The sequence below is a fragment of the Hyperoodon ampullatus genome (assembly GCF_949752795.1).
Source record: "Hyperoodon ampullatus genome assembly, chromosome: 8".
Classification (NCBI taxonomy): Eukaryota; Metazoa; Chordata; class Mammalia; order Artiodactyla; family Ziphiidae; genus Hyperoodon; species Hyperoodon ampullatus.
Genome location: NC_136921.1, coordinates 39226856 through 39248769, shown reverse-complemented (window position 1 = coordinate 39248769; position 21914 = coordinate 39226856). Strand labels below are relative to the sequence as shown.

Here is a 21914-nt window from a genome sequence, read left to right as displayed (position 1 = left end):
CCCTCCCCGCCCCAGAGCACTGGCTTTCCTGGCCCCAGACCTCTGCTCAGTCAGGCCTGCCTCTTAACCAGAACCGCCTTCCTCCCCCGCATCTCTCCACCCCTAAGATGTCTTAACTTTAGAAGGCACAGCCCTCAACCTCCTCCAGGCCCTCTCAGCAATGCCTTCCCAGCAATATCTCTCAAAAGCAGTAGTTCCTCCCCTCCCTGGTCCCTGAAATTTGTTTGTACTTAGTTGATTCGGCCTTGGATTTTAGCCATCTCTAAGGATGACAGTGCAACAGTGGGCTCTGGAAGCAGAGGGATCTGGTTCCAGTCCTGGCCCTGACACCTAGAGCCATGTGGTCTCAGGCAAATTACTGGAGCCTCCATTTCTTTGTCTGTAAAATGGGAATTTGTGAGATGGAATAAAATGATGCTAATAAAGTGCAGTTGCTAGTATATGGTTAGCACTCAACAAATGTTGCCTGTGTTATGTAATCCATGTTTTTACTCTTTCCCCCATTCTGGTTGGCTGATGGGAAGAGGGAAAGAAGTCAGGGTGGGACAGAGGTGGGGAAGGATAAGGTGTCCCACCCAGTCTCACCTAAATTCCAGGGTAATCAAGACATCCAAGGGCCAGATAAACATCCCCTCTAGTAGACCCTGTGACTGGAGATGCACAGGATCAGATGAACAAAATCAAAATATGACAACATGGCGGGAGGTGTCACCTGACAGAGGAGCTGACCAGACAAGCTTTTCATCTTTGGTGAACAAAATCTGACTGCTGCCACAGGCACCTCTAATTACCAGGGTGCCAGAAAGGTGGACTCAACACCAACCACAGCGAGTGGGTCACATGCTGCATCTCACTTCCTGTGGGTGAGCACCTGTGAGCCAGGTGAGCTAGGAATAGAGAGTGGTAACCAGGAGGTCATATGTAAGAAGAGCCCTAAACACTAGAGAAGCTCAGAAAATGCAGTTCTGTGTCTAAAAGACACATAGCTTTCTGATACTTCATATCCTGAGATAAATCACTTTGTCCAAGAATAAAAGCATAACATGTATCAATGATAGGTCTAGTTTTCCAGCTATTGGAAATTAATAAATTTGGCATTTTGGTTGATAAATCATTCTCTTGTGAGCTTAGTGTGAATCAATTCCCCAAATTCTAATCACTCTTGAGCTGAGAAAAATCAAGTTTCTCTAGGTGATTTGCATAATAAAGTTTGAAAAGCATTAGCAACAAGGAATAAATGTGATAAAACACACCTTTAAGCTGTACTCCATCAGCAAAAAACAACTTTTTGAGCACAAACAAAATTATTTTTTTAATTAACCAATCAAATTTCATACATGCATTACATATTTAATATTCTATAAGACACACACAAAATATATATATTTTTTAAGAAATAGAAATAAATTTTTTAAAGAAAATTTTTAAAGAAATATGTATTAAACTTTTTTTAAGAAATAAAAAAATAAATTTTTTTAAGAAATTTTTTTTTTTAAGAAATTTTAAGAAATTTCTTTTTTTAAGAATACCTATTTAAGAAATAGGTATTCCATTGCCCTCAGTGGATCATCTTGAACACTTCTTGGGAGGCCTATAGTCCCCTTTTTGGAATCTACTGCCTTAGACCAAGGATTTTATCTTAGGGTTAGACCATCCAACTCAGACTGGTGTCTTCTAGTCATCAAGGGCTACCCAAGATCCACATCAAGAACAATTTCTAAGGAAGCATTGTGCATTGCTACTTCATGGATGAAACTCACCAGAATGGATGTATGAATAGAGGTTTGGGGAAATCTGAATCCAGGTAATGTTTTTAAATAATTCCAAACCAGTTCTTATATGTCCTAGTTTATAAACATCCTCTTATTATCCGATAAGCATGAACTATGCTTGGTTGCTTCACCCCTGAGAGCTGGGCAAGTAGAAGAGGCTGGAAAAATACTTGTTTATCACATGACTGGCTCACAGCCAAAGCGAGAATATCCCTGTCATCTGTTCTAATGCAAAACAGCCAGCTCTTTCCCTAAAGCAGGCTCTTCTTCCCAAATTATCCCCGAGGCAGCATGCAAGCAAGGCAATCTCTTTCTTATCTAGCATTCTATTAAACAGAACATGAATTCAGCAACCTGTTTCGTATAATTCAAACATTCAAGATCTTTGCAATGATGACTCGCCTTTGGAGCCCTGAGCTGCCATGTCAGAAGTTCAACTATGTGTAGGGACCGAGAAGTGAGGAAGCCCAGGCCATGTGGAGAGCCCACGTGGAGGTGCTCAGGCCGACATCCAACATCAACTGCCAGGCACGTGAGTGAAGACATCTCCAGATGATTCCAGCCCCCATCTGTCAAGTCCCCCCGGCTGACAAGTCTTTCCAGCTGAGCCCAGACACCATGGAACAGAGAGAAGCTATCCCGCTGTGCCCTGTCTGAATTCCTAACCCAACAAGATCCATGAGCATAATACAATGGCTGTTTTATGCCACTAAACTGTGCGGTGGTTTGTTACACAGCAACAGTAACAGTCTCTGTGAGGTTCTGAAGTGCTCTCTGAATTATTAGAGAAAGACAACATTATGCTTAGTGTTAAATGGCCTTATTTGTTTTCTAATTCTGGGCTACCAGGCAACCATTGATACACAACATATAGAGCAACTCTCTAATAAGAGTATTTATTAAACCCCAATATCATTGCTTTTGTGTACCAGCAAACAGCCAGTTACTATAGTTGCAGAATAATGGGCTGTGGTCACTTCACTGTCGCCCTGAAAAGTAACTGTTTAGTTCCCTCCTCTCTCTCTGAAATGAACTGGTTCCTACTCCTGCAGCGCTTCCCCTTCTCTGTTGCTCAGGAGTCATTCCTGGCACCTGTCTCTTCCTTGCCCCTCACAACTTAACCCATCATCAAATCCGGGATGATCTACCTCCGAGATACGCTAGGAAGCAATACGCATCTCTCCACTGCTAACAGCCACAAGTAATCCCTGGGAGTGGCGCCCCCTAGAGCTCATGAGTACGTGGCCGCCTGACCACCCAGGCAAATCATCTCTACCCTGACTCCAGCTATGGTCTTCCTGCTGGTCTCACAGCTTTTACTCTTCCCCTACAATCCTTCCTTCACACAACACCCAGAGCGACTGTTTACAAGAGTCACCAGAACCTTTCGCGTTTAGAATTACACCCAAACTGCCTCATTCAGCTCCAGTGACCAGGCCCTTCCTGGTCTCCTCTCCAACCTCTTCTTCTTCCATACTCTCTCTCTCTCTCACTGTCCTCCAGCCATCCTGGCCTTCTTTCCATTCCCAGAACTTGCTACTCTCCCCCCCACCAACCCCCCCCAGGGCCTTTGCTCGTGGCTTGATCCAGACTGAAACATCATCCCCATCTTCTCATGGCCCCCCGGTTTCTCACGGCCAGTCTCAGCTGAAATGTCCCTGCCACCCCAGAGAGATCGTTCCCGACCACCTTTTATTCAGTATCACAGCACACACACTGCTGGCTTCCTTCACAGTAGTCCTCTCAATTCATATGGACCTATGACTCATTTCCTTTACCCATTTACTGTCTATCTCTCCACTATACTGTAAGTTTGAATGCAAGGATCATCTCCAGCACCTAGCATGGTGCCTGACACACAGCAGGTTGGATCAGTATATCTTGTATGAGTACACTAACTTGTATACTGTACAGCAGCGCACCTGTGGTACCACCCCCATCCCCCATAACTTTTGTTTCCTTCCAGTTTGAACATGGACTAGTGGTTCTCAAAGTGTGGTCCCCAACCAGCATCAACAACATTGCCTGGGAACTTATTAGAAAAAGAGGTTCTCAAGCCCCACCCTGGACCTCCCAAATCAGAAACTACGGGAGTGAGACCCAGCAACCTGTATTTTAACAAGTCCTCCAGGATTCTAATGCACACTCAAGTTCAAGAACCACTGCCACAGACTATTCCAGAGACTCTCATTCTACATGATATCCCGAAGTGTAAGTATATCCCATTGGCTCTGAGGGTTGGTTCCAGGTGCTACATTAAAATTAAAAAAAAAAAAAGTAGGCATTTGAAGCCAAATGAATTTGAAACACTGTGTTGAAGAAAGTTAAACAGGTTTCCTTACGGCAGGAATTCCCAGAGCCTTTAATATAGCAATACACATTGTGAATCACTAAAACAAGGAAATTTGCAGTAGAAGTGCTTCCCAATTTTATTTAGCCACAAAATATCTTTTTTTCCCCTTCTAAACACTAGTCAAATTTATTGTGGCCTCTGAGAAACACACTTTGGAAAATGTTGTCATGATGCATTCTTCCCCGGAGAAAATCGTTCTAACACCATTCCAATTCCTTGTGCCCACAACGATATTAATAACGTCTGAGTCACTGGCGGTAACTGCTTTAAGCTTTTTGCATCTTTATCTTTTATGATCTTTCCTAGATTTGAAAGTAAAAGCGTAATATTAAGCACATCTTCCTACTGACTTGTAAGTATCGGTAAAAAGAAATCTGATCTTTGTTAAAGCCTGCAATGTTTATAAAGGCAAATATGGAGGGATAGAAATGGTGGCAATTTCAAGTTGAATTAGAAAGAGAGCAGAGTTTAGTCTCTTGTCCTGCACTGGAGTAGGCAGCAATGAGATTCACTACTTCAATTGCAAGAGAAAAAAAAATGGTTCTGAAGAACCTAGGGGCAGGACAGGAATAAAGACACAGAGAATGGACGTGAGGACAGGGGGAGGGGGAAGGGTAAGCTGGGACGAAGTGAGAGAGTGGCATGGACACTTATACACTACCAAATGTAAAACAGATAGTTAGTGGGAAGCAGCCGCATAGCACAGGGAGATCAGCTCCGTGCTTTGTGTTCACCTAGAGGGGTGGGATAGGGAGGGTGGGAGGGAGATGCAAGAGGGAGGAGATATGGGGATGTATGTATATGTACAGCTGATTCACTTTGTTATAAAGCAGAAACTAACACATCATTGTAAAGCAATTATACTCCAGTAAAGATGTTAAAAAAAAAAAAAAAAAAAGTCCTCTAATGAGCATGAGAGAACCAGCTTCATGTCTGGGACTCTAGGAGAGCCCTGGTTTTCTTCCCCAGTTGAATGGGGGAGGGGAGGAGATTCTCTGATGATGGAGTGGAAAACTGCACAGGTGACTGAAAAATTATCAGTGCCAGCTGACCATCAGTAACCTTGAGAAGGCTAAGCCAGCCTGGAAATAGAAAATTAAAATATTCATGCCAAACATCCACTGTTCACTTAATCAGGGCTAATGATTAGCTTCTTAATGAAATTTTACAAGCTCAGTTGGACACAGAAAACATTTGCTTCCCTAAAAGCAAATAGGTCTGTTTATACTGTAATCAGACATTTGGAGCACAGAAGACCCCCGACGCTCAACAGTACAAAGGCGATTCTGTTTGGAGACTTCCGACCTTTTTATAAAGACAAGGGTGGTCAAAGTGTGATGGGAAAGGGAGGATGATGAACAAAAATTGACCATGAACACATCTACCACATTCAATGGTTTTGAAACCACAGAATTTAATGCCACAGACTCTAACATAAACTGTGAGCATTTGCGCTAAACACAGCAGCTCTCACGCAGAGGCGTGGATGACCAAAGGAAGTAACATAGCAGTGACTCCAGAATGTGCTCGGGAGGGCTTTGGTGTGACAGTCTAGTTGGAGCCGCTTTTGCATTTCAGGCCAACTGTTCTTACTTAGGTTATACGTCAAGTTCAATAAAACAGAGACAGGGAGGGATGAATAGGCAGAGCACGGAGGATTGGGGGGATAGTGAAACTGTTCTATATGATACTGTAACTGCAGATACAGGTCCTTATACATTAGTCAAAACCTACAGAGTGTACCACACCAAGAGTAAAGAGTAAGGTAAACTGTGGACTGTGAGGGGAATGTCAGTGCAGGCTCACAGACTGTAACAAATGTACTATCTGTCCAGGGGTGTTGACAGTGAGAGAGGCTGCGCCTCTGTGGGGACAGAGGGTATCCTCCGCTCCATTTTGCTGCGAACCTGAAACTGCTACTAAAAATAAAGTCTATTTTTAATTCAATAAAATAAAAGTTTCTAAAGATGTTTTTAGTCATATTTTATATAAGATTGAGAAAAGATCAATTGCCCAAATCAAAAACTACTGTCATTATTATTATTGGCAGCTTGGAGAAGGAAGTTGATGAAGATGGTGGGTAGGTTTAAAGCTCTCCCCCCATCACCACCTTCACACCTGCCCATGCACTTCCTGGCACCGTTGCTGAGGGTAGTAATCTATTGCTCTAAGAGTCCTGGCCACACAGGGAGCGTGCAGTAACAGGACAATTCTAATTCTATTGTAGCATTGACCATTACCTTTGATAACTTGGATAAATATCTGTCTCAGCCACCTCATGATGTGGTCCAGGAGGACCAGAACCCTGTTCTATTCATCTTATAGTCCCAGCCCTAGCACAGTGCTGGGAACATGACAGATGCTCAATAAACATCTGCTGATTGAACTGAAGTGAAACAGCCACGGTTAGATAGTTAATTTAACTGCCAAATATGTTTTAAATAGTGTTTTTTTGTTTTTTTTGTTTTGCGGTACGCGGGCCTCTCACTGTTGTGGCCTCTCCCGCTGCGGAGCACAGGCTCCGGACGCGCAGGCTCAGCGGCCATGGCTCACGGGCCCAGCCGCTCCGCGGCATGTGGGATCTTCCCGGACCGGGGCATGAACCCGTGTCCCCTGCATCGGCAGGCGGACTCTCAACCACTGCGCCACCAGGGAAGCCCAATAGTGTTTTTAAGTATTCAAGTTTAGTAGGGTTCAGGGAAATATACCAATCGAATTTAAGAAATGCAGTAACAGGACCTGTTTTGAAACTGATAAATAGCTCATTAAATCTGACTGTATCTCTAGAAGCAAGACATTCATGGGACAGCCCGGATGGATTTTTATGAGCAAAATGAAAAACAGGGTCAATCATGTGATCTTTCTAGAACAGTTTCACATTTAGCCAAGGTCTACTGAGTCATTATTCAAAATTATGGGTGATAAATCTTCCTTAACTTTTCCAATTATACCTATAATTATATCTGCAAAATGCTTTATAAATAAAGCTTTGTCCTCTAACAAGTCTGCTTTTAATAGGAAGCTTGGAAAGAGAATATTTGAATGTGTCTTAAAGAAAACCCAGGCACTCAGTTAATCTGTACCGATGTGTGAAGTCAAGTTGTCATGCTGTTGCAAAAACAGACTTCCCTGACATTTAGAATCTTGTCAAAAGCCAAGAATTCTGAATATTACTTTAGGGCAACTCAATATATTTGTTCCCAAGTTTTCTCTCCTTAGGAGAAAAGCCATTAAAGGTTCTCCAATATGGGAGAACTATATATTGAAATATGTGATTTATCTCTGAGGGAATTCTATCTTTTTCCAGCTTCACTGAGATATAATTGACAAAAATTTAGATATTTGAAATATACAATGAGATGATCTGATATAGATATACACTGTGAAAAGATTCTCCCATCAAGTTAATTAACACATCTATCACCTCACATATTTACCTTTTTTTTTTGTATTCCACATGTAAGTGATACCCTGTGGTATTTGTCTTTCTCTGTCTGGTTTATTGCACTTAGCATAATGTCCTCCAGGTTCATCCATGTTATTGCAAATGACAGGATTTCCTTCTTTTTTAAGGCTGAATAAGATTCCAATGTACATATATACCATGTTTTCTTTAACCATACACCCATCCACAGATACTAAGTTTGTTTCTATACCTTGGCTACTGTAAATAATGCTGCTATGAACATGGGAGTGCAGAGATCTCTTCAAGACAATGATTTCTTTTCCTCTGGATATATACCCAGAAATGGAATTGCTGGATCATATGATAGGTCTATTTTTAATTTTTTGAGGAACCTCCATACTGTTTTCCATAGCAGCTGCACCTGCTTACATTCCCTCCAACAGTACAGGAGGGTTGGTTCCCTGTTCACATCCTCGCCAGCATTTGTTACCTCTGGTCTTTTTGATAATAGCCATTCTAACAGGTGTGAGTTGATATCTCATTGTGGTTTTGATTTTCACTTCCCTGATTAGTAATGTTGCCCATCTTTTCATGTACCTGTTGGTCATTTGTATGTCTTCTTTGAGGGAATTCTAGTTTCTAAGGTACAAAGAAGAATATCACAATTCCTTGAAAAAGCTACTGTTATAATTAAATGTATTCAACGGTGAGTAAAATTGTCTCTAAAATTACCATTAACAATTATTTTACTTTTACAAAGAATACAAGCCTTATTGGTGCCCCTTCTTATTTTTTCCTAAATGTATAATTTAATAAGTTTTTAAAAATTTTTTTAAATTGTGGTAAAATACACATAACAAAATTTACCATCTTAATTTTTTAGCCCATTTCTAGGATTTGTACAATTGTTACCACAGATCAGATTTAGAGAGTCCCTGACAAAAGAAGGATAATATAGCCATTATTAAAAGGCTGTGGACCCACTGTGATAAAATCCTAGAAGGAATATTGTAGGAATATGAAATATATGAAGTAAATTCTTGTGGGCATGTATCCACATAGAAAATCTTGAACACATAACGTCGAACAAGAAAAAGCAAGTTACAGAGGATATAAACAGCTTGTTTAGTTAATGTATTTAAAGATACACAACACCGGGCTTCCCTGGTGGTGCAGTGGTTGAGAATCTGCCTGCCAATGCAGGGGACACGGGTTCAACCCCTGGTCTGGGAAGATCCCACATGCCACGGAGCAACTGCGCCCGTGAGCCACAACTACTGAGCCTGTGCGTCTGGAGCCTGTGCTCCGCAACAAGAGAGGCTGCGACAGTGAGAGGCCCGCGCACCATGATGAAGAGTGGCCGCTGCTTGCTGCAACTAGAGAGAGCCCTCGTACAGAAACGAAGACCCAACACAGCCAAAAATAAATAAATAAATAAATTAATTAATTAAAAAAAAAGATACACAACACCATCTATTGTTTTGGCATCTATGTACACACAGATTTAAAGGTGTAAATAAAATTAGAGTATATAAAGACAAGGATGAGAAGGGTATTTAAACTTCAGGACAGTGGTTGCCCCTGGGGAGAGAGACATGGAGGGAGATGATGGGCCAGGAAGCCTAAAAGAGGCTTCATCTCTGTTCATCTGATCCTAGTTGATGCCAGATGAGGGTGATTCAATGGGAACAAAGCCATGTCCCAGCTCTCACAGAGCAGACATGCTAGGAGGGAGACAGACAGAAGACAGAAAAATGCACTGTGTATGTCAAGTGGTGAAAGTGCTAGCAAGAGAGGTTAGAGGCTGATGGAGGGAGGCTCTATTACAAAGGAAGTTTGGGACGGTGTCTCAGATAAGGTGGTGCTAATGCAAAGACATGAATGACACAAGGAGCATGCGTTTATATGAGGAAAACTCTACAGCTATAAAATTTCATTTTGTTGTTTTAAGTAAATATGGCAAAATGTTAACATTTGTTCCATTTCAGTAGTGGGCTCGTGGTTGTTTTCTGAATGTTTGAAATTTTTCATAATAAAAGAAACAAGAAGATTAAAAAAAAAAAAAGCCCACCACTGTCAATTCTTGAAAGATTACAAGGAAGGATGTCAGACATTTCCCGATCCTTTCCAAATGGAGTATCTTGAGCCTGTGACTGCAGATCCTATTTCCTTAGGGATCCTGCACACATCAGGGTCCCCTGAGAACAGTAATAACCCCAGTACTGGACAATGCTGCCTGGCCTTCAGGTTATGCATGCTTGCTTGCATACCCATCCACCCACCCGCCCACTAATTGATCTATCCATCCATCCATCCATCCATCTTTGCCTCCCAAATAAAGCAAAGGCTTGTTCAAACACAGTGTTCCCTGTTTGAAAGGGAGAGGGCAGATGATAACGAGACAATCCAGCACATCTGTTTTAAATAGAGGGAAAGGCATATACACAAAGTAAGTAGGGACACAAGATGTAAAGCAACATGAAGCATTGATGACAAAAGACAGGACCTCTGAGAGCTGGAGGGGAAAACACACAGTGTTTTCTGTACTGGTGAGCTAGAGAGCTGCCATTTACAACAGGCTCCAATGTCACCCTTCTCCTTCCCTTCTCCCAAATAGAGGAATATGGTATCTTAGTGATGTTATGTTCCCACATGCACAGCAAAGCAGGAAGCGGGGAGGGAATCACAGCTACATGGATCTCTCAAACCCTTTTTTGGAAATAACATAAACTAAGAAAATGTGAGAAAGCATATGGGGTGTCAGTTCTAGTGCTACACCTCTAGCAGGTATTTAATAAATATCTGGTGAATGGATGAATGTATATGCGGTTGCCTCACAGTCATATTACATAAATAATGTAGTTTTTTGGACTCAAGAGTATTTCCCAGGTCACAAAAGTCTTTCAAAGGTCATGGCAAAGACTGTTGGTTTGCCCCAACATCTCTCTTTCTTTCCTAAAAAACAATTATTTTTAGCCTAGTACATGAACATATGATGAGGTTCTAGACAATACATAATCGTTTCCTCAGTGGAAGTGGCCTTGGGGTGGGGTGGGGGTGGAATTCCCTTCCTCCACCTTCCTGCTATCTGGAATTTGGATGTGATGGCTGGAGCTCAAGTGGACATTTTGGACAATGAGATGGAAGCCACCTACCAAGGATGGCAGCACAAAAGGAGACAAAGACTAGCTCCTACCATCACTGAGTACAGGCAAACCTTGTTTTACTGTGCTTTGCTTTATTGCATTTTTCAGATACTGAGTTTTTGTTGTTGTTGTTGTTTTTAACAAATTGAAGGTTTGTGGCACCTTTGAGTTGAGCAGGTCTATTGGTGCCATTTTTTTCCAGCAGCATTTGCCCACTTCATGTCTCTGTGTCACATTTTGGCAATTCCTGCAATATTCTGAAGTTTGCCTTTATTATTCTATTTGTAATGGTGATCAGCGATCTTTGATGTTACTACTGCAAAAAGATTATGACTCGCTGAAGGCTCAGATGATGGTTAAGCACTTTTTAGCAATAAAGTATTTTTTATTAAGGTATGTACATTGCTTTTTAGATGTAATGCTATTGCACACTTAATAGACTACATTATAATGTAAACATAACTTTTATATGCACTGGGAAACCAAAAAATTTATGTGATTTGCTTTATTGTGATAGTTGGTTTATTGCAGTGATCTGAAACCAAACCTGCAGTATCTCTGAGGTATGCCTGTACCACGCTAGTCTTGGACAGTCTATCTCTGTACTTGCACATAGGAAAGAAAGAAACTTCTGTTTTATTCAAAACCACTATATTTTAGTGAAATAAGCTTTTATTTTACTACAAGCTACCATTTTACTATTATTTATTTTCTCTCTAATGAAGCCAAATCTAATCCTAACAGATATACACATAGCATCTCTCCAAACAAAACCTTATAAAAAGTTTGTTATCATACTCATTTTATAGACAGGGAACTGAGCCCAGAGTAGATTAATTGACTCAAAAACACACAGAACCCAAGGCTTCTGCCTCTGAGCTAAACTTAGTACTCTTTTCCCTACACCACAGTTGCATTTTGGTGTGACTGATAGGGATTATGTACCAACAAATAAAGTATATCAAGCAGGGACATATAAGGGTTGGTTGTGAAGGTGTTATATCAAAAATTCTGATCAGGTGCATGTGGAGTAGGAAAGCCAGGAAGGAGTTTAGGAAAGGGCTGAAGGAGAAGGAGAATGTGGCCTGTGTTACACTCAGGGTGACTTCGGAAAGTACATAGCAAGAAACCCACAGCTGCCCTAGAATGACTGCCAGGAACATCTCTTTAAGCAGAAGGTTGGCAACTGATTTGACTACAACCAGCTATGCACCCTCCTGGGGAAAAAAATCCCACCCAGCCCCCCAGGCTTCTACCCTAATTAAATAAAACATACATTTAAGCTCTTTGCATTTCTTTTCTTTTAAAGTCAGTTGCAAAGATAATACATCTATAAAGCTACAAATGGAAAGTCCTCTGGCTGTCATAATTATATAGTTATTTAACATTTGAAACCAAAAGCAATATTTCCTCGGTAAAAGTCACAGCTGACACAACTAATTGATGTAAAATATATGTTATATCCTTTTAATTTGCACATATCTCTTAAGAATGATCTGGGCATGTGGTTATCTCTGCCCAATTCATTTTAAATATGAGTTAGCTCTTTTCAACAAAGATTTAAATGTTTTTTTCTGATTATAAGTATATTCTAATTATAAAAGAAATTAGAAAATAAAGAAGCCCAAAAAGCACCTGGAAACTTTCACTTGATTTTTACCCTAATCGAAACTATCAATCAAAAATTATTTTTCGGGCTTCCCTGGTGGCACAGTGGTTGAGAGTCCACCTGCCGATGCAGGGGACACGGGTTCGTGCCCCAGTCTGGGAAGATCCCACATGCCGCAGAGCGGCTGGTCCCGTGAGCCATGGCCGCTGAGCCTGCACGTCCGTAGCCTGTGCTCAGTGAGAGGCCCGTGTACCACAAAAAAAAAAAAAAAAAAAAAAAAAAAAAAATTATTTTTCCATAATTTATGATACGACATGTGGTTCATAAACCTAAGTAAAAAGACATGAAATTATATGATATTGCCCTCTAGAATCTCATTCATACACATTTCCAGTCTTAAATGCCAATGAATGGGGTCCCCCTGAAATTCCTCCAAAGAAGGAAGCATGATGGTAGAAGAAAAGAACTCTACTGAGATGCCAACATCTCCCACCACCACGAGAAAGGCCCCTGTAACGTAATAAAAGGTGGGAGCACCTCTCTGCTTATCACTATGGGTAGCAAGTACCACACCACTGAAGTATGCTCTATACTTATTCAAACAAATATAACAAGTGCATTTTAGCAGTCATATACTAAATATGAACAACTTTGGAACCTGGTTTGTTGGCTTTCTTGTGCATGTGGCTTCTTGATATAAATGTATTTGTCTTTATCATTTATCAACACAATACTTGGTCAGTGTAAAAAATCGTAATAACACATAAAGGAATAAAGAAAAAAGCAGAAATCCTACTTCCCAGATTCAACCATAATTAACCTTTTGGACCTCTTCTTAAACTTATATGCACACATGACATATGCTGTTTAGCAACTGGCTGTTTCACTCAAAAATATATCTTGAGGGACCTTCCCTGGTGGCACGGTGGTTAAGAATCCGCCTGCCAACGCAGGGCACATGGGTTCGATCCCTAGTCCGGGAAGATCCCACATGCCGTGGAGCAACTAAGCCCGTGTGCCACAACTACTGAGCCTGTGCTCTAGAGCCCGTGAGCCACAACTACTGAGCCTGCGTGCCACAACTACTGAAGCCTGCGCACCTAGAGCCCGTGCTCCACAAGAGAAGCCACCGTAATGAGAAGCCTCACACCGCAACGAAGAGTAGCCCCTGCTCGCTGCAATTACAGAAAAGCCCGTGTACAGCAACGAAGACTCAATACAGCCAAAAAAAAAAAAAAAAATAGACCTTGAAAATCTTACCCATCAATAAATATATGTAATAGGTAAAAATTGATACAAATCACTCTTTTAAAAGATGGTATGATATTACCACATATGGATATACTGTAACATATTTCAGAAATAAACTACTGGTAATTTCTAATCTCCTGTTATTATAAACCACAGAGCAACAAGCATTTTTTGTATATATAGTTGTCCAGTGATTTCCCTTAGGGTAAATTCCCCAGCGTGGTACTGCTCTGTCAAAGGATATATACTCTGTTGAATGTTGATACAGATGTCAAACTGCCCTCCAAAGGCTAGTACAAATCACACTTTCCCCAAAAAGGCATCAAAGTGTCCATTTGTCTACACCCTCCTTGAGATCTTATTTTCATCTTTGCTGATTTGACAAGTAAATAATGGCACCGTATGGCTGTCATATGAATTCTTAGATCTCAGGTGAGATTGAGACTGGACACCCTTTCACATTCGTGTTGGCTATCTACAGTTTCTTTGGTGAATGGCCTCTGCATATCCTTTGCCCGTTTCTCTATTTGGGTGTTTATCTTTTCCTAAATAATTTGCAAGAGTTCTTTATATATATTAGGAACATTAACACTTTTCACATATATTGTACATACCTTTAATTTATCTTTTAACCTTGTTTATGGAGATTTAATATACAGAAGTTTATAGTTTTTATATATTCAAAGATATCTTTTCCATTATGATGTTTATCTTTGTTATTATGCTTAGAAAGTCCTCCCTCACACCAGGATTAAAAAAGTATTTCCCCCCTTGTATTCCATTACTTTCATCTTTTTATTTTCTACCTCTAGAATTTATCTTGATATAAGAAATTAGGGAAGGATTCAGCTTTTTACCAGCCAGTTTTCTCAACACCATTTATTAAATAATCCATTTCATTCTAGTAGTTTCAAATGCTTCCTTTATTTTATACCAAATGACCATATACACTTGAGTCTAATTCTGGACTCACTATATCTGTTTCACTGATTTGATTGTCTATTCCTATGCCAGTAACACATCGTTTTAATTTCTATACTTTTGTAATTTGTTTTACTATATTTGGTGAAATTCTCTCCTCACTGATTTTCTTTTTCAAGAGTTTCCTCATATATTTATTCCTCTGGATAAAGTTTAGAATGATCTTGTCAAGTTTCCCCAATCCAAGTCTTACCACCCAAATCAAATGCACTGAATTTATACATTAATTTCTAACAAGTGAGTCTTCTTTCCATCTGAGAATGATGTAGCTCATTTATTCACATTTTCATCCTTCCCCCAAACTTAACAGCTAACGTGGAAAACCATAACCCTTTATCCTAGAGATGTTCACATTTTCAAGCTATTTACAAAGTACATCTTTTAATTCAAGACTTTTCTGTGCTGTAAAAATGTCTAGCAAATAATACTAATGCCATTATACTTGGAATTTTCCCATAGCTCCAAAATACCCATCTCTACTATCTGGAGGGTGCACATCGAATACCCTTATAAGATTTCTCTTTCACAGAGGACGGCTTTCTGGCCTGCAAGGCCAGTGCTGGAGAAATGGGGCCTCAGCTGCTAAGCATCCCGGAGGACAATTAGGAATGATGCTAACCAGACCTGCCTTCACACATCGTAAATGCCCTGAAGCCACATAGCTGCAGCTTGCTCAGAGCCATCTGGAGTTCATGAATCATTCTCTACAGGACATAGGTCATGGCTTCCAAACCACAGCCCCACATCCTGGGCAGTGGTCCAACAAGGAGCAGGGTGACAGTATTGCCTGGCATACGCTGAGAGATGGGCACCTACCCTCAGGACAAAAAGCACCCCTCCCAGAGCTGTGAAGGGGCTGCCAGCCTACCCATGGGCCAGGGAGCCAGAAATGCTGTCCATGCTTGCAGAACACGGGTCACTGCTCTCCCCAGAACCCCGGACCCTCTGCTTCAGGACCACGTTTTAGATTTCCAGATGCAGGTGGCCAGAGAAACCTTAACTGCTGAATATTTGCTGATCTCATCCACAGTTAGCAAAACGGTGGCCGGCAAGCTAGATTTGGCCCACAGATGTGTTTTCTTTGGCCTGAATGATGTTGGATCATTTTTTTGGAACCAACATTTAACAATTTAGAGATTTCCTGTATTTTCTCTTAAAAACTTAAGTCTGGGCCACGCTGCGCCTGCATTCTTGTGCAGGAACATTCAGTGAGAGTTGAGGGGGTCATCACCCCCAGTGGCAGTGTGCTTCTAGATTTATGGGACTTTGCTTTAGGGGTTGTCCCCCTACCCTTGCGTGCAGCCTCCTTACTCCAAGCAGTTTCTGATTTAGGTCTAATTTAGAGGGTGTACAGGTCTCTAAGCTAACAAAACACCTCAAGTCTTTATCCCCATATCAAATTCCTCATTAAAAAAGAAAGAAACAAGTAAGAAATATGTAGGTGAGGGAAAATACACAAAAATCTAGAAGTGTAAAAGCCCGTGCTCTACAGTTTGTATTTCTCATGTTCTCATGACATGATAGAATGAAGCTGAGAAAAGTTTAGAGAGGACATTAAATTTATCACTCAAAGTTCTTTAGGTAGAGTCAGATTGCAGCCTTCTGGATGGATTCAAAAATATATATTCTATTTTTAAAAGAAATAATGCAAATTTCCAGTTATAAAATAAATAAGTCATGCGGATGCAATGTACAGCATGGTAACCATAGTGAATAATACTGTATTGCACATTTGAAAGTTGCTAAGTAGATCTTAAAAGTTCCAATCATAAAAAAAATTTTTTGTAACTATATATGGTGTATTTTTTGTAGGTATAGTAACACACACATGAGAACAAATTATAAATTTACTATTGATAATTTGTCTTATTTATTGAAAAAAAATCCCCTCATCATACAATGTTGATACAGTTTCTTTTTTCTCACTTGGATCTTGAGACTAGCAGGCCACCCACCACCCCCTGAATTAATGCCCGTAGTCAAGAACCACAGCTTTAATGCTTTTCTCCCCTTTTTTCACTTTAAGTACTTTGCTAACATAAGCTTAGCTTTCATCTCAAGATTTATTCTAGTAGATGCACACATCATCCCTTCCTACCCTGGAACTGAAGAGAGTAAGCAAAATGCACCAATATACTTGGGCCAGATCCTATTATGGCAAATAATAAACATTAACTGCTTGGCAAAATCTTTTTTTTTTTGGTATAAAATAGATGCATTAAATTAATCAACACAGGGACAACCCAACTGTGAAAAGGCATTTCTGAAATTATTAGGACAAAATAAAATTGAATATGCACTGGATATTAGGTGATACTGAGGAATTATTGCGAATTTTATTTAGTATGACAATGATTTTGTGTGTGTGTATATGTGTGTGTGTTCATTATCTGCTAGTGATACTTTAAAAAAGAAATAAACTCCATGGGTTTGCTATCACATGGGATTTACAAGTCTTAGAATTGTAGTTTTTCACAGTTTAAAGAGACTGTAAACATCACCTAGTCCAGGCATGGGAAGAAGATTTCAATTTATAGGCCAATTCCAATTTAATACTGCTGTCCTGAGAAGGAATTTAGGCCTTTAAGACTAAGAGGGGAAAAAAGGTCATGAACCATTAGCAATGCCAGCCAAGGGCACAAGACAGGAGAGTGGGGCAATGTGTGTTACTACTACTAGCTACCTTTAGAATCTCTAGTCTAGTGGTCTTTCAGGGAACTTAATACTTGTCAAGTCAACTCATTACTTCTTTAGACAGCTCTATGAAGTTATTTCTTATATTTTGACCTGAAATCTTATTTTCTGCAGCTTACAACCACGAGACATGTAAGAAGAGCTCCACTTTAACTTGACAGTGCTTGAACTATTTCAGAGAGTTCTCCTGTCCTTCCCAAGTCTAAAACATCACCAGTTTCTTCAGCCATTCCTCACTGGGCATGGTTCCTTCCCTGTCTTCACCACTCGCTACTGACAGACACCGATTTGTCTCTGTCCTTGTTTCAGTGCGGTGCATGGTAAAATGGTGTGTTGATGTCATGCTGTCAGGACATAATCCCCAAAATGCCTTTATTGAGTTCAAATTTTGGCTTTCAGACTCTCTGCATTCATTTAGACTTCACATGCTCCACCTCAATTTAATTAGTCTGATGGAGGCTACTAAATCTTTCTATTATCAGCTACAGCTGGGCCCACTTCAATGGATTTCTCAGAATATATAACTGTCTTCCCACCTTTCCAGCCCCTGGCATGCCACCGGCCAGAGAAACCACAAAAAAGACTCAGAGTACCCTTCCCAATCCTTCAGTGGCTCCTCAAATCCATCTACAGATTTTCAATCTTATGACAAGAACTTTCAATCTTACAACTGAGAACTGAGGGCCACTAACTAAGCCAGAACTATTTGGCAACTTGTCCTCATTGGCAGAAATGAAAAACAGGCAACCACAAACTGGCTCAACATAAGTAATAAAGCAGGCCTAGTCATTCACTCAACAAGTGTTGCAAGCACTGGACTGAGCCACCGAGCAAATGAGCAATCATGTCATCAAACACATAGTTTCTCAAAAGTAAAACACAGACATAAATAACTCAAGTGATGAGTGAGGTTCAAAGAGCTATGGGAGTTGGGAGGTGGCACAGAAGGCAGCAGAAAGGAAGCTGAGAATCAGGCCAACTTACCAGAGGAAGTAGTAGGCCTGGAAGGACAGGTGGGACTGGAACAGTGGAGAAGTGAGAAAAGAATAAAATACCAGTGGGTTGAGTAATTTGGTTTGGTTGATGCATAGGGTCCATGAATACTACTACTGGGAAGTAAAGTTTGGAAAAACACATAGAGGCAAAGCTGGATGAGACCCTTCCTCTATCAGGATCAGCTAATCAAAGGGTATTTATACCAAAGAACAGGCAACCCATTAAAAGATACAGAAAGGTGGGGAAGAAAAAAGAAGGCAAAAAAGTCAGAACCTAAGGCAGAAAGGAAAAAATTAAGTGAATAAATAGGGGTAAAGAGAGAAAAGCAAAAGGTGAGAAGGGAAGACAAACACCGTCTTCCCACTAACAAAAGGCTCCTCCATGATTTATTTCCCTTCCGTACTGGTGCAGCCTCTCTTCCATCCTAAAATGAAACTCTAGGCTTAGATTTCTAATCCTTATTTATCTTCCATCTCCCTATGCCCTTTATTAACAACCAGTTCCCCTAAACTGCCTAATCCACCTCCTACAAACAGTCCCTGTGACTGATCCCTACGGAGTTCTGGCAAAGGAAAATCATGACATGAAGAGGACAGCTCAGTGTCTCCAACATACCTGATAACAGAGCAGGGGAGCAAATGATCTTTATGCTCACCTGAGCGAAGGGAACAGGAGACACGAAGAGGGAGTCTTAAGAGGTGAGAGTGGAGGAAAGGGGCTGTGGACCCAGAAAAACCACAGGATCAACATAAGGAACTCAGGTGCCCCTTGTGTGTGTTCATTGACTCATTCAACCACTCATTCATTCATTTATTCCCCTCCCTCCCTTTATGCCACCGTTTTCTGCTGCCACACAGGCAACAGGCTACAAATAAAAACCAACTTCCTCAGTAGTCTCATTGGTCCCTCGTGATTAGGCCCCTACATAGTGTCCTGGATCTTCCCTCAGAAATACACCAAGGTATGATTTCTCACTTGTTGCCTTCTCTGCCATGATGTAAGCTCACAAGGGAAAGAGCTATCTTCTCACTGCTGTATCCCTAGCACCTAACACAGGGTCCGAACTCAGTAAATAACTGTCGAATGAACGAGACACTGTACAGACAAGAGGTATTCCCTAGAATTCTCTAAGACCAACAATTGGTGTGGCCAAAATTGCTAATTGTTCACCGAAGACCCTGTTCTCTGACTCTTTGGGGCCACAGCTACACTAATTTCCCAACCTCCCTTGTAGGTAAGTTTGGCACGTGACTGAGTTCTGGGCAGTGGGACGTGGGTGGAAGTGATTAAAAGTCACTGCCAAGCGGACCCATAAAAATCCTCCCGTGCTTTGCCTCCACACTCTTTTTTCCCTTCTGGTTGGACTAGAGACAAACCCCTTGAGTGACCTTAGAAGCTACATGTTGATACCTGGGACTCTATGTGGAAGAGAGCCACCCCTCTAAATCTGTTCATAAGAGAATCAACCTTCTCCTATGCTTGAGCCATGAGACACTTCGGAATCTACGTGTTCAGGAGTAAACCTCTCTAATTCAGTCACACAGTTAGGTGACAACTCAAGTTAAGCTCCCCTAATCTTTACCAGCCAGCGGACGTTTGTCACTTTCCTAAGGAGAAATAAAGGCCATTCAGAGAACAGTACAATCTTTCTTGGGATGTATGACAGAACAAAAGTCCTCTTTGCTCATGATCATCAGGAAAAGCCACAAAGCAGGCTGGGCAAATTCCGGTGATGTCAGAACCATAGATGATCAGCTTCCTTGCCTCGCCTCCTCTCAGAAGTACAGGGCCCCGCAGGCCCTGCACAAGTGCCCAACTGCCTTCTCAAGTAGTCTGGCCCTGGCCTCATCTGTGCTTACCTTGCAAAAATGTCACAGCACATTGCTCCGTTGTTTTCAGTACCAGCTGGTGAGAAGTGGCCCAAAGCTTTTTCAAAAAGCCACAGCAACCTACACTGCCACAGAACAATGGCTGCACCAATGACTCGCCTTCTGAATAAAGCATTCAGCCGACCGGATAGTGATGCAACCTCAGACAGAATTCATTTCCCGGTGGCAAAGCTCTTCTTACCCCGATATGTCTGACTCTGTTGTTCCTACCGAACACTAGAGACTTCAAAGAAAACTCCTCTCCCCGATGGACTGGAGCATTTAAGTAATTGAGTTACATTAAGAAAATTAGTAGCATGTACTGTACATAATTGCCTGTTTAATCTAGGTCTAGAAAACTATTAACAGGGTAAATGACTGAATAACTCTTTTCACCTTTCTTCATTGCAGGTTTATTTATTTCAAGAACTTCCAGGGGCTTCCCTGATGGTGCAGTGGTTGAGAGTCCGCCTGCCGATGCAGGGGACATGGGTTCATGCCCCGGTCCGGGAAGATCCCACAAGCCGCAGAACGGCTGGGCCCGTGAGCCATGGCCGCTGAGCCTGCGCATCCGGAGCCTGTGCTCCGCAACGGGAGAGGCCACAACAGTGAGAGGCCCGCACACCGCAAAAAAAAAAAAAAAAGAACTTCCAGATCCAGTGGCTCTTAATCTTTGGGGGATCATAGACCCGTTTAAGAATTTGATGAAATGCCTTGACCCTTTCACAGGAAAAAATATGTCCACAAGTGCACACACATATTACACACGATTTCAGGGTGCACACAGAATGCCAAGTCTATCCACTGATCCCAGGTTCATGGACCCTCCAGAGCAGAGGGCAGCAAAATTTCCCTCTAAACGGCCAGAGAGTGAATATTTTTGATTTTTCAGGCCACATACTGTCTCTGTCACAGTGCCTCAACTCTGCTGCTGCAGTATGAAAGCTGCGCTGCCCGTACTCCAACCAAACTTTACTTGTAGATATCAGAATTTGAATTTCATAGAGTTTTCCTGTGTCACACAATATTCTTTTTTCATTCTTTTTTCGGCTATTTAAAAAATAAAAACCATTCTTAGCTAGTAGTCTGTATGAAAACAGGAGACAGAGCCTAGTTTGTCAATCCCTGCTGTAGGGCAAGGGTTCTAGATGTACACATTTTCTGTCTCTATTTTCACTAACTTCTAATGGAAACTCCACGTTTCTTCGCATTATGAATGCGGGCAGCAAACCTCAGTAGTGTCAGCAGAAATCACATTCATACCACATTAGAGTGGTAGCAGGTAGCAGAAAATATTCATCAGGCTCACCACAGTTTTTTAATTATGGTCACTATTAGATCTCCTACTGTATCTTGCCATTTAAATGTGCTGATAAACACATATATTATTATAGGAAAAATTTGATTTGATAACTGAATTTCAATATAATTGATTTCCATTCGAACCCTATATATTTTATTTAGTGCATTTAAAAACAGAATTCTGAGAAGCAGGACAGGGCTTTCACCAGACACCAAAGAGGTCCATGGCACAGAAAAGGTTAAGAGGGTCTGAGCCGGCAAAGCCAGAGCATCTCCTACCAGAGCATTCACATCTTCCGTTTTGTAGATGAGCATCCGTATCTCCTCTGGATCACCACTGAAGATTGCTTGGACCAACGGTGGCTGTAAACACAGGAGAATTTGAATTAGAACTATAATTAAATAATTGGATTGCATTCAGACGCAGATGGCTAGAAGATATGTTCCCCAAAAAGTTGATTCAACAATTATCAATTGGCAGACAAAGATGAATATGGGACTCAGGCTCACCCTCACTCAAAGTCTAGTAGGGGGTA

At 41.2% G+C, this 21914-nt stretch overlaps 1 protein-coding gene across 2 annotated transcripts in view; it reads right to left on the bottom strand.

Annotated features, from left to right (window-relative positions):
- The window catches only part of ANKRD44 (ankyrin repeat domain 44), a gene marked incomplete at its 3' end in the record, with an annotated part of 199775 nt that extends 178067 nt beyond the window's left edge, over nucleotides 1–21708 (bottom strand). For both annotated transcript variants that reach the window (XM_079710777.1, XM_079710776.1), the window contains exon 1: nucleotides 21658–21708. In XM_079710777.1, coding sequence (XP_079566903.1) covers nucleotides 21658–21693 — 36 coding nt within the window. In that variant the 5' untranslated portion in view covers nucleotides 21694–21708. The remainder of the gene's footprint in view (nucleotides 1–21657) is intronic.
- Between the last annotated feature and the right edge of the window lie 206 nt (nucleotides 21709–21914).